The sequence below is a fragment of the Amborella trichopoda genome, chromosome 2 (genome assembly GCF_054954075.1).
Source record: "Amborella trichopoda isolate Santa Cruz 75 chromosome 2, AtrichopodaSantaCruz75HAP2 v2.0, whole genome shotgun sequence".
Lineage (NCBI taxonomy): Eukaryota > Viridiplantae > Streptophyta > Magnoliopsida > Amborellales > Amborellaceae > Amborella > Amborella trichopoda.
Window position 1 is genome coordinate 5,434,446 of NC_142337.1, and position 13,679 is coordinate 5,448,124.

Here is a 13,679-nt window from a genome sequence, read left to right on the forward strand (position 1 = left end):
TTCATTTCTTAAATTTAAAAGATGGTTGAGATATATGCACAGCATCCCTTAGGGTTTGCCTTGAACTCCTCATTTATTCTTCAGATTTGATAGTCGTGATGAGTTCCTCCAATTTTGGTGCCTTTCTTCTAGCAGATATGGAAGATATGAAAGTCTCTCTTGAATTAAAAAGAGAATTCATTAAATGAATCACTTGCATAGATTCATTGGGCTTCATGCATATATCATCCAAATCTCTGACCATATGACCTACAAACTTGGTATCTTCTACCATTTTTAAATCATTGTACTTTCTCATAGTCGTAGTTTGCTTCATGAGAGAGGGTTCAACATACTCTCTTTCAAGTTTATCAAAAATCTTACTTGTAATAATGATTGACTCGTACTCAGAAGCATACGAATAAGTCATAGCACATAAAAGAATATGCTTGCATCTCAAGTTCCTCCTCTTCCAATTAGCGTACTCATATTTGATTATTTGTGATGAGTTGAACGACGAGGTCGGTCCTCAAAGAGTACTTCATGTAAGTTTTCTTCATAAAGCACAAATTTGATTTTTCTTTTCCATGAAGCAAAGTTGGTACCATCAAACATTTCGGTTTTCAAGATCTCAGAGATGAATGTATGAGCATCAGTATATTTCTATTCTCAAGCAAACATAAGAAAAGACTCCTAAAGACAATCAAGTAAAACTAGCTCTGATACCAATGAAAGAAAGACATGTGATCTTTTGTCGGGGAAATACAATTTTTTATTTTTTATTTTTTTATAATAATCACCCCTTATTAATTTGGCAACAAGATCACTCACAGATGGTCTTATTACAAACAATACAAATTCCAAAAAACTAAATCTCAACTACTTGATGTCATTCATACAACCTAATACTGTGCTTGAGAATATAAAATAAAAGAACTTAACAAATAAAAAAAAGATGCTGGAGATTATCTCAACCGGGCTTTTTACAGCTCACATCGAGTCACCACATTCAATGGCGCGGGATATGTGGTCTAGCTTCGATTTCGAACCGGGATAGTTGATTTCGACCAAACTAGATAATCACCCTTTAAAAATTCTACTAAAACTTTAACCCCCAAAATTAACTTAGATCTGGATAGGAGAGAGAGTACCACCTAAAATTTGAAGAGAGTAAATTAGAGAGAGAAAGATGGAGGAGAGAGAATGGGGCGTGCCCCTCTAGGAGAGAGAGGTGAGAGAGAGGTTATGAGAGAGAGAGATGTGTTGAGATTGGGGGGAGAGCACCCATATTACAGTGACTATTTAGGTTTAAGGTTTTTTAGAGTTTTCCCATAGTTTGCCTCTTTCATGAGATTGAATCTAGACTGTTGATCAATGTGACTTGTGAGGTGAGAGATCTGAGCCATCCATTCCATAAATGTGCCATCAATATTATAGAAGGTGCTTGGACTATTATCTCCTTTTCCTTAAACTATTTTCCCATCAATATATTTAAATAAAATAAAAATCATGCATTCTATAAAATTGCACGGTCACATATTCCATAAGAATATATCAAATAATATCAAGTAGATAAATACTACCAAATATACATAAGATAAGATCCATATCAATTCAAATTGACCATATCTCTTTAAAACAAACTTGCTACAAAAGGGAAATGCCACCCTTTTGTGGCACATGTGGGCCCCGACCCACATGCCACATGGTGGGCCCATGTGCACTATAGGCCCCCTGGAATTTTATAAAAAAAATATTATTTTTTGAAAAAAACAATTTAAAATATATATTTGAATTTTTATAACTTTGTAAGAATAATAACTGTATTTTTATAAGTCCAAAAATCATAAATAAAATATTAAAAGTTTCATAAAAATTCAAATAATAAAACTAAAATCATTTCAATAATAAAATGAACACAATTAAGTTAATATGATGGGAAAATGATCTATATGGTTTTAGGAATCCAATATGTAATAACGAGGTACTCCACCTTCAACTGTGGACTACAAACCACACTAGCTTTATCGAACCGACCTAGTGCTTCCTATGACCCACAGTCCAAGCAGGGCTCATTAGCGAGTCACCAAAGTCAGATCAATGAATCAAAGGGTCGCAATCCTAGTCTGTGGATTAGAGGTCCGTTCCTGGAGACGAGTCAATATCACCACGGCCTGATGCGACCATAGCTCTATGGTGCGTAGGGGTATCTCTCGCACATATATACGTTTCACCCAAAGGTGGATATCTGGCTTTTCTGAATGATCTAGTAATATGCATGCTGTGTGATGGAACATGGATGAGGTTTTGGCCCCTGTCTCAATAAGCCTACCATCACACACAAGGTTCACACAGTCCCTCATCTAAGTATAAGCTCTAACATCATTAAGAGCTAACCCAAAACCCTCATCAGTTAATTATTTATGCCTAGGTACCTTGGGTTTTCCAACCGTTTGGCTTAGATCGATAAGCACAGTCCGGTATAAACAAACATCATTTGCTTAGTATGGTCCTTGAGAGACCACACTCCCACTGAATTTATGTTTCACTATAAAAATATTTCAATACAGACTCATAACGTCTTTAAAGGCCACATAAACCCAACAATAACTGCATATTCAATCACAGGAATCAAAGTTAAGAAAACTCACCGGTGGTGCAGATTTCAGAGCTCTCAAGAACGGTTTAGCACACAGATCTTCTCCTTTTGAGTAAAACAACAAATGGGAATTAAAATGCAAATAATTGAGTTTCTCGAAAAAACAATGAGAGAAAGATGAGAAATCCTATGTTTTGGGAAGAGAGATATAAAAGGCGCGCTCTTTTGGCCAAAACCCAGAAACGTGAAAGAAAGAAATCAGCAGATGAAGCTTCTCTCTCTCTCTCTCCAAAAGCAAGACTAAACTGCCACCTAAATCAAACCATAAATACACCCACAAAGTCAGAAAACAATTCAAAACGGACGATTTCAGTTTCTTTCCACTCCTTTTCTCTCTCTCGACATTCCATTGAAAAATTTTCCATGAGTCCTTGGCGATGAAATGGGTTTTAAAGGAAGGCGTTGGTTTCGTGTACGAGCTGTTTGGCAGATGACAGTTTCAAACTTTCTTCTCACAAAACGAATAAAAACGCCAAAAAAAAATAAAAATAAACAAATAAATAAATTGTAGAGAGGAAAAGAAAAAGAGCACGACTGATGAGTAGGAGAGAGAAAATAAGACAGACCAATATAAATGAGGGAAAAGTTTTAATAACGTTGCAACCTTAAAATCTAAAATCACATATGCACCTCAAAAATCTATCGGAAATATTTTTTAAATATTGAAAAAACCTCTAATCGATCATCTCGACATCAAGATGTATGGATATGAAAAAAAAAAGTTTTTGAACCTAAAAAATAGTGCATTTTGTAACACATTATCTAGACCGTCCATTTTTTAGAATTTCTTATATGTATAGATCTACTTGATTTTAATCAATTTTGGATTTTACAATTTTCTAATTAGGTATGAAAATAGATTTTAAGATAATACTAAGAATTTTTTACAACAAAATTACATGTTATGATAAAATTTTAAAGTGCACCTTTATTGGATTGTTTAATGTTGCAACCTTATAGAAACCACACCCATATAATAAGGGAATGGTGTGTATGCTTTCCCTCCAGCATAGAAGATCTATGTTTTCCCTACCATCCAGCTGTCCAATTTTGATCAAGAGAGCCACTCACCGTTTGATCCTAGATCTAATGTCTGAAAGTATTTTATTTTTAGTTTTTTTTTTATACAAATTGTATGACTATGAAATTTAGAATGTGCCATATTCTCATTGGAAGCACCTATAAAAAATAATTTTTCGATAAAATATAATAACCAAAATACCCCTTAAAACTCTCAAGGGTATTTTGGTCATTTTATTTTATTGAAAACATTTTTTTTTATATTTTTCGGTAGTGCGAGTTAAATATAGGATTGGACATACAAATTTTGGTGTTAAAATAGTTTGTAGAAAAAAAAATAAAAATAAAATAGTGTACAGATGTGACATTGTGATTGGAGCAATCTTAGCCCTCCATTCATAATGGACGGTTGGATAAGGGGAAGTATATAGTTTGTATGCAATTTCTAGTTTTTAGTCTGTTTAAGCTACTCATATTGGTACTTTTGCAATTTGAATGAATTAATAATGAAATGAAGTCATGATATTTGCATCCTTTTGCTTGAATTGTTGGAAGCCAAGAAATCTGATGATGATAAGTTTTTGTAATGCTTTCCTCTTGTTGCAGCTAGTAGTACTCTAGTTATATTTGGTACTATTCTAGTGACCTATGTGCATAAATCTTATGCACTAAAACATAATTTAATTGGTATAAAGTACCATAAAATGATAATTAACTCTATTGAGGTGGATTGTCGAAACCAGATTAGAATGAGTAAAAGAGCTTACTTTATCTTGATGAATATTTTTTTAGAGAGAATATATATCACTGATACAATATGGGTTTCATTTGATGAACAAATTGTGATGTTCATACACATTGTAAGCCATAATCTGAAGAACCGAAAGAATGGTTATGAGTTTGGTCACTCAGAAGAAACTATCAGTCGACACTTTAACCAAGTGTTTTACAATCATCACTCTCCTGTGATGATCCTCTTGTAGTTCCAAATGGTATTTCGACTCTATCTTTGATACTATATTTGAAACCATATTTCTCGATACTATTCGAATGTGGGATTTACGTGAGATTAAAAATAATGCTTTCTTCTTATTATAGTATATGCCTCTCTCTAATGCTTTTCTCTTATTATGGCATCTGCCTCTCTCTAATGCTTTTCTCTTATTATGGCATCTGCCTCTCTCTCTAAAATACACCTCGTTTTTTTGTTGAATGCAATTCTAAATTTGAGGATCTTATGATCCTTTTCTCTGTCCTCGTCCCCACTGCTCTTCATTTTGTACTTCTCTAAACTAATGTTCGTAAAATCGAAACCGAAACAGTTAATCAAATATGGGCCTGGAAGTAATTTAATTGGTCTAACTGGTATACTGGCCGATTTAACTGCTCTAACCGCACAAATCCCGGGCAATCAAAAAAATGTTGAAAAAAAAAAAAAATCTACTAAAATATGAAAAGCATATAAAGAATGATTAAAGCAAAATACATTCAAATGAAATTGAAAATTAATGAAAAAAATGGATTTTAACCTATTTTATATTTTCTAATAGCTATTTTTAAAATTTGCTAAAAAAGATGAGAAAATATTAAAATGAGTATTAATAACCAAAACAAATTTGAATCTTTACTATAATGTAAAGAATATTTAAAAATGCATTACAAATCAAATGTTTTATTTTTGAAAAATTTTATATATTTTTTTAATATTTTTTTTTAAATACGAGTTGATCACTTAACTGTCAAAACCGAAACCGGCCACGGTGCCGTTAACGGCTAGGTCGGGCGATTTTGCTAACAATCTCTAAACTCTTGCGTTCTGTTTGCTCTCTCATCCACTCTTCCTCTTCCTTCAGTAATTATGCAAATGATCCATGCTATGTATATATGACTTGGAGAGCACGAAACCTTGAACCCGCCAAAATGCGAACGTTATCGTTATGACAAAATCTCAGGTTGTACCGGTAATAATCAAGCTCTCACTCCTCTTATTTTAATCCCAAAATTAGGGTTTTTTGTGGTGTTTGTTTTTGTCATTTAAGAACACCGAGCTTTAGGTTTCCTCCATTTTCTAATTCCAGAATGAAAATTAGGGTTTATACGTAAATTGTGTAGGGAAGTATTCCTAGCCTTCTGTTTCTCTTGGTTACATGCCTGAGAAATTAATGCTGGTGGTGAAGTTTGGGGATTATTTAATTGAATTAGGTGGGTTGCAGGATCCAGATGTTGAGTTCTTGAATTAGTGATTGAATCCATAATGTTGATAGTATTTGCTTGCGAGTAAGGCAATCTTTTGGGGAACTTGAGTGTTTCTTATATTCAGTTATTTGCTACTTGTTTTCTTCTTCAGGATATGGAATTCCATTGTTTTGTTCAAAGATCTTGTTTTTCGTAACGATCTATTTGAACATTTTCTAAATTTATAACATTTTAGGTAACATGCTAGTGTTCTTCGCAAAGGGGTTTTCTTTCAGGAACCATTTCTTTACGGAATGCTGGTAAAAATTATTTTGTGGGTTTGTATATGTACTTTTGTTATTCACTATGGTTTGAAATCTCTGTTTTGATTACTTACAATCAACTATTTTAGACAATTGACTCTTGCTCTTAAAGATTTATCAGTTACATAAGTTAGTAAAAAGTTGAAGAAGATTGGCCAAAATTTATTCAGCAAAAAAGAAAGGCCATGAATCTGGTGAGAGTGACATGTGGTATCCATTTTACTAGGAAGGTTCGATCACTGAAGTTTATCTTTAATGCAAACTAGGCTACCGAAAGGAAATAAAGGAAACTGACTACAGCTAAAAGGCGTTAGAATATTATTTTATGTTAGACAGTTGCTTCATAATACTCCACTATATCGGCTATTACTTTTTAAAAATCTTAGATATTCGTGTTGTATTTTTAACTTATTCATCATTTTTCACTTTGGTGTTAACAATCTTTAAGTAGATTTTATGGCTGAGAGATAGACCTCTCTTCCTCATCTCTACTATTTTCATCTTTTGTTTTGCATTGGAACCTTAATGATTGAAACAATCCTTGGATAGCTTATAGTAAAGGAAAACGTTTGGATTGTTTAAGGTTGCAACCTTATAGAAGCCAACCCTATAGTAAATGCTTTTTATCTGATGTATGACTATGCAGGAACCATTAGTAGAAAATTGGATAGTACTGGTCTGACAACTTTTGAGGAAACCATCTATCTACCGAAGGGTTTTCTCTAATTATTAGTCGTTGACCTCTTACTTCGCTGAGTGCATAGAAATGGTGAGTTTTCAGGTTTGAAGTTTCAGTTTTGCATTGTTTTTTTATCCAAGAAACTGGTTTCTTACCTGTGGCACCAAAAGGAGCATGCGATGCCTCTTTCTTTCCTTTTCTCGTATTAATTTTTTGATAATTGCTGTTTTCATTTTGTGTTCTTAAGGAGCCTGCCAAAGAAATCAGAAATATTGTGGTTCCATCATGCGAAGAAAACTAGAAAACTTCAGAAAAGATTAGGCTGTCATTTCCATAAAGCCTGTAGAAAAAAACAGAAACGGATTTGAGTCGTGTTCTAATGGTAGGCATCACTTCCAAAGGATATTGCATGCGCATCGTCATAATAAGTCAATAATTCAAATTAGAAGGATATTTCAATCATCCATTCCTGTCTCTGTTTTATCTGCATTGTGAATGCTATGCATATCTCCTCTGGTATTAGTTAGGCATCTAGTCAAAGAAAAGCATCTCATAGCTAGGCTATATTTCCGTAATGCTTTTTTTTTTAATTAAAAAAAAACTTTAAATAAGAGATCTACACTTACTCATCAACCTAATGTTCCTTAAAAATCATGCTTTCTAGATTATCTACCCTATCATCCTTGGGATACCGTAGAGAACATGGTTTCCAAGAAGCATGAGATTAGCTTCCATCCATCCATGACTATGCTCAAAATATAGAATGTCTGAAGCTCAGCATAATTTCTTTTTGATTGGTGAGCAGCTTAGGGTAAAAGTTAGTTTATTCCTGAAGCCCATAGCATATGTAGTTTCTCTTTAAACTATGAAGAACATTGTCGTAAAATTATAAGATATTTTGACCCCTGGAAAGCTTTGAAATCCATTTAAATGTACATTGGATACTTGCATTTTAATCTATGCTGGATTGTTTAAACACTTACTATAGACCCACACATGAAGAGAACAAAGAAGAATACATAATCATTCAATCCGACTTTGGATCCAAAACTAAAAAGTGAACAAAGAATGGCTCATGATTCATTCCTTATGCATTGTGCTTCCTCAATGTAAACTAAAACTCTCAAAGCTTATTAACATGTAGAAAACCACTGCTTTGTAAAATTGGACATAGGAACCTTGTTGAATTTATAAGTTTACCTATTGAAAACGCTTTAATTGTGAGTCTTCTGTGTATTCTGAGGATTCCTTGGAGGAGCAAAGAAAAACCTTGAAAAAGATCTAAGCCAGGTATCCTTGCCCTCAAAACTTAGTGCTATTACTATGACTTGAATTTATGTTTTTGTTTATAATATATACTGTTGTGTTTACATGAATGCAATATATTGTTGTGTTTACGTGAATGCATGCATGCATGCGTTTTGCATATACAAAAACTGATAGACATTGATGTGCATGGGTCCGTATTTGTGTTTATGGGATATTGGTATGCAAGTGTGTGGTACAATCGTTAATATGCATGTGTTTCTGTATATCTCAGCATGCATATATGCAGAACATCTATCTATCATGTGAATGCTTTCATTTATGCATGTACGTACTAGTGTGCGGTGCTCCACATGAGAATGTCTGTTTAGATTCTTATAAGATAGAAAAGTTACTGATATTCATCTAGTGGCCATTCACAACAATGATTTATAGTTTTTTGTTTCATGCCTATATCTAGTTAATTAAATTTAAACTTGAATAATTTCCAAAAGGGCCATTTCTCTGTTGATTGTTTATACTTGTTTCTATAGGAAACATGGTGTAATTGCCTAAACTAATTATGAGGATACAAGGGCACTTCTATAAGATTGTATTAGTGGAACTGTGTTTTGAATTCATGGGCTTGAAGCGACCTACATTATTTAAATAAATTATAGGTTTTATTTATTTGTTGGCTTTTTCTGCTCGTGCCAAGTTATCATAAGAATGCAATTGTTTTACTCCAAAAAGAGAAAAATGGAGCTCCACCATCACAATATGGTTTTAACTTTTATTTGAAATATGTAATAGAATATTAATTCAATTTATTTACTCATTTTTCAGGCTATGTTTATTCGTGTTAAGCGTAGTAAGACAACATATTTTATACAATGTGAGCCGACTGAGAAAATTCTAGAGATCAAGCAAAAGTTGTATTCGCTAATTGATGAGCCTGTAGAGAATCAACGGCTCATCCTGCTTGCTACAGGGGACATTTTGGATGATTTAAAGACGTTGGCAGAGCAAAAGGTTGCTGTTTGAAGTAGTTAGTTTTCTTTATCATGATTGTCTTTTTATATTATCCAAGCCTTTGTATGTAAAAAAACGAATTATCATGCTTTGAAATCTTTTTTATCATACGTGAAGGCATCATCTTGAGATATATAAATATTAATTTAAGTTTAAAATTGGCCTGTTATTTAACCCTTCCAATGCTTCTATCATTTCAAGGTATTTGTGCCAAAAATATTTACCAAATATAAATCCACACGGTTTATATTTGGTTAACATGGAACTTGGATACTTGTTTACTGAAATTTATCATCTGACATATTTGGCATATAGAACTAGCAATATTTAGTGGTATATACTTTATCTATGCAATTGAATTTCCTAATCATGATCTTCAGTCCCTTTTATGAATTTGCAAGAATGAAGTGATCCTTCTCATTTGCTTTATAAAATTCCTTTGACTGTGGATCATGTCAGAGTATCTACCCGCTGCACGTGGACCATTTTGAATGATGTCGATCACTGTCAATCCTGGGTCATTGGGGATATCTTGGTCACTTTTTTTATCTAGGTAGGACTTGTTGTGAAGGTGTTGAAGTTCTTTAACAAAACATAGTAAAATAGGAGGTAAATGGGGAAGATGCACCATCCTGATGATTCAAATATATTTTATCGTGTTGGCAACCCACAACTCTTGAGATCTTTCTTGCCATATGCAGCTGTGGAATGATGGGAACTTGGAAATATGTAACTGAGTTTGTTACATTTGTTGATTTTGGAATTGGATATCTTTCAATTTTCAAATTGAATTGTTCAGCTGTTTATTTGAGTTATTTACTCCTGCATTTAAGGGAACTAATAACACTGAATCAATTGAAAATCAACATAGAGAAAAATATATTTGGTCAATTTAACCATTGACTTTGGCTCTTTAAAACTGATTAATGAAGATGAAATACCAAATTACACATGATAAGATGACAAAATAAATCACAAGATTCCATAAGAAACAAATGGTAAAAATTGCTCCAATACTTGAGGCTTGGGAAAATGAGGCATGAGAATTTTCTAAGGAGAAAGACCTTGGATTCGATTCAGGCGGTTACTGTTTGGCTGTGATTTGAACAGTTTTCTGGAGAAAGATTTGCAGAGGATAGTTCAGTCTGCTTTCAAGTTTTCATCAAGTCTTTAGCATATGAACTTATTTTATTGGAGACTTAGAGAGAAGCCATAGTAATCACACAAGAGTGTAAATGGTGTCTCGTTATCTACTGGAAGTTATTTTTTATGTTGTATATTTATTAACATTAGGATTTTTTTTGAAATGCATCTTTGAATCTTTGAGCCGTCACTTTTGGGATAGTTGACTGCATGAATTATGCAAATATGCCATATTCAGATGTGATTTGATATCTTTTAGTGTAACAGATTTTCATTTGTTGTGTTAGAAATCTTTCTGAGATGGTAATCTGATTGTTTTTCCTAGCTAATATCCTTCAATCAAGAACCATAAAGGCTAAGTTAGTCACTGAGGTTTTAGTGTTTAGTATTTAAGATCAGTTCCCTTGAAATTTTTCATATTTTATCAGTTTCATGCTTCTGAGATCCTTTTTAATCACAATGATTTGTTTTCTAGAGCTTTGGGATCCTGGCTTTCTAAGGCTCTGATTACTTGCATGATAACCTTGGCGCAAATGGTGTTGAAAAGAAGTGTTCCTGGTTATCCATTACTAAGTGTTAACATTTTCCTTTCTAAAATGGTTTTTGTATTCACTGATTCAACCGCTTTGGCCTTTTATTTGCTTTGACTACAATCCTTGGAAGGGACAATTGTGTGCTGATATTAAGACATGCTGCATCACATACAACATATTATGGGTAATGGTATCATGGCAACACATCTCAACTTGTTTCCCTTTCATTTCATGCTTCTACATTGGAAATTTTCTCAAAAAACTTGTGTGCTATATTGAATATTGTATTATGTCAAGTGTTTCTTGTTCTGGTAAGAACATAGACCATATTGTCATAGATTTGTACTGAAGGTAGTCATAGTAAACTCTGCTTCCTGGGACTTAAATAATCGGTTGTTAATGTTCCAGCCTTTTGTTTTTTGCAGGTTGAAAATGATGCAATTGTGGCGTTGACTTTAAGAAAAGGTCTCAATTCTTAGCTTCTTTAGATTTTTATTGTCTTTGTAAAGATGGGAATAAACCACTGATATCTCCTTGTTATTCTCTCGAAGTGTCTCCGTTATCTTAAAATTGTGTGAGCAAAACATTCCAAGTTGATATCTTTGAGAAACTATATGGTGATTTTCGTTTAGAATCCAATCTTTAGCAGGCTATCCTGTTCATTTGGCTGGTGCAGCTAGTGATGGCATTGTTGCTATTGAGTTTAAATGATAAGACAAATGCACACACTACCGCATAATTTATTTGAATCAAGAGAAGTGGTCTACTCTAATGAATGTACTTCATTTCTTGAAGCTTTATCCATTATTGGGTATTGTCTGAGCATGTATTTATGCATTTACTATTTGCTCTTCATTTTCAGGTAACAATGAGTTTGAGGATATCAACATCGAGAAGCCAGAGGATCACCGCAATTCATCTGAAGTGGATGCTGACTGAGTTAGCAGGTGGTGACCAGCACCTAAGATGAAAGTGAGTATGCTGGTTATACTTGAGTTTTCCTTTTCTGATTGGCGAGGAAGAAGATGAAATTTGTCAAATAAAGGAGCTTGGATGAATTAGATAAGTTGGAAGAAAAAAGAATGAGAGAAGCGTCTAAAGAGATTTGTGCTCTGACAAGATGCATGCTAACTTTCAGTTTCCTATCTGATTTGACATTGTTGTCATGATTGTTCCATAACCAAATTATGGTTCCGTGATGTGAGATGCAGATGCCTTGGCATTGCCTATTTTTTTTTTTGTGAAGAAGGATCACTGGATCAACTTAGTTTTTTCATGTGGGAAATGGATAATTCCCATCCTCGTTTATATTTTAGAATTGGAAAGGTAACTTTGTCTTTTCCCTCAAACTAGGACATGCACTACATGTTAGTGAAGAGAAGTGAATGAAGAAACCTTACATGAATCATGATTTTTTTTTAGAAAAAATATCTCCATGTCTTTTATTTTTAAGTTTCATATCTCCGGACACCCAAGGATTTAAAACATATTTTGGGCCATAGAAATCTTATGTTTTATATCTTTTAACCCTCTAATTAACTTTACCCTCTTTAATCATGTTTTTGTAACCCAAACAAATTAAAGAATGATTACCTTTTCTAAACACATCTTTTCTCTCTTCACCCAAACTTCTCCCTCTCTCCCAAGAGGCAACTTTTATAGATCTGAAACCAATGGAAGAAGGGGTTGAGATTATTGAAAATACACGCCTAACAAGGCACTGAGGTTCAAACTCCTTCAAATCATCTGAATGCCACATATGGCTTTCATTACATATTGTTAGATATTGGATGGAGTAATGGTGACACATGACAGTAGGCATTCATGCCAAATAGAAATCAGCCTGTGAAATGGATCATGTTAATTAATATTATATTAAAATAGTATTTAATATCAAATTTATAATTATTTAATATAATATTAAGTTCTGAACGTCAATTCATTGAATTTTCCCCCTCTAAGATCATATTTTATTAAAAATGTTTTTCAATGATAAATATATTTCGATAATTAGTATTAAATATCACGTGCAGAGCAGATTAATAGTTTATAGTATTACAATAACATAATAAAACAGTAAAATATTCTCTTGAAAACTTGATATTTATCGGTAATTATATGTTTACTAATGTATAGTAAATAGGTCTTTTTGAATGAGCAAATAAACTATGATGGAAAATAAAAACAAGGGAAGTTTGACAATGAAGAAAAAAGGGAGGAGCTAACTGAAAGAAATAGAAATATAAACAGTTAACAGAAGGAAAAATAAAAACAAAAGAGCTTGACCACAAAGAAGGAAGAAATTTAAATAAAAATTGAAAAAATGAAAAATATAAACAAAGGAGAAAATTGACAGAATAAAAAACAAAAACAAAGAAATACAAATAAAAATCGACAAAAAGGAGCTTGAGCACAAAGAATAAGGGAGGAACCAATAAAAAAAAATAGACATTAAAAAATACAAATAAAAATTGGCAATAGTGGTTGTCCACGTGGAAATAGAACTCGTAGGATTTGAATGGGCAAATCCACGAATCAACGTGTTATCCTTTTACTTCCAAGTGCGAGAGGTAGTCGCTGTTTTCCTCCAGTCTAGGATCGAGTCCACCAAGCCCTTGGGCAAGACAAACCAGCCAACCTCATGCATTTCTCTCCACTCTAGGATCGTGTCCACCAAGCCCTTCGGCAAGACCACTCTAGGATCGAGTCCACCAAGCCCTCCAACAAGCCAGCCTCATACGTTTCCCTCCACTCTAGGCTCGAGTCCACCGAGCCCTTGGGCAAGACAAACCCTACCAACTCCTGGCTTGGAGAAGGCCCTCGGTGTTTTAAATCGGCTGTTATCCTTCCACTGCCAAGAGGTAATCGACCAGTGAACGTGCCAAGAGAGG

The 13,679-nt window shown here is 33.6% G+C and overlaps 1 protein-coding gene across 11 annotated transcripts; it reads left to right on the forward strand.

The window, feature by feature from the left end:
- The first annotated feature begins 5,388 nt into the window (after positions 1-5,388).
- LOC18443092 (Ubiquitin-like superfamily protein) lies at positions 5,389-11,851 on the forward strand. 11 transcript variants are annotated; one of them, XM_088857566.1, is made up of 7 exons: positions 5,625-5,860; positions 6,803-6,925; positions 7,083-7,217; positions 8,079-8,125; positions 8,927-9,112; positions 11,214-11,253; positions 11,651-11,851. In XM_088857566.1, exons 5-7 carry the CDS (start codon positions 8,930-8,932, stop codon positions 11,725-11,727), a joined length of 300 nt encoding a protein of 99 aa, XP_088713692.1. In that variant the 5' UTR covers positions 5,625-5,860; positions 6,803-6,925; positions 7,083-7,217; positions 8,079-8,125; positions 8,927-8,929; the 3' UTR covers positions 11,728-11,851. The 11 variants fall into 11 exon arrangements, with proteins under 11 accessions (XP_006853354.1, XP_088713687.1, XP_088713694.1 ...); XM_011628316.3 differs by lacking the exons at positions 5,625-5,860; positions 8,079-8,125 and adding an exon at positions 5,479-5,619; XM_088857565.1 differs by lacking the exons at positions 5,625-5,860; positions 7,083-7,217 and adding an exon at positions 5,479-5,619.
- Positions 11,852-13,679: the final 1,828 nt, after the last annotated feature.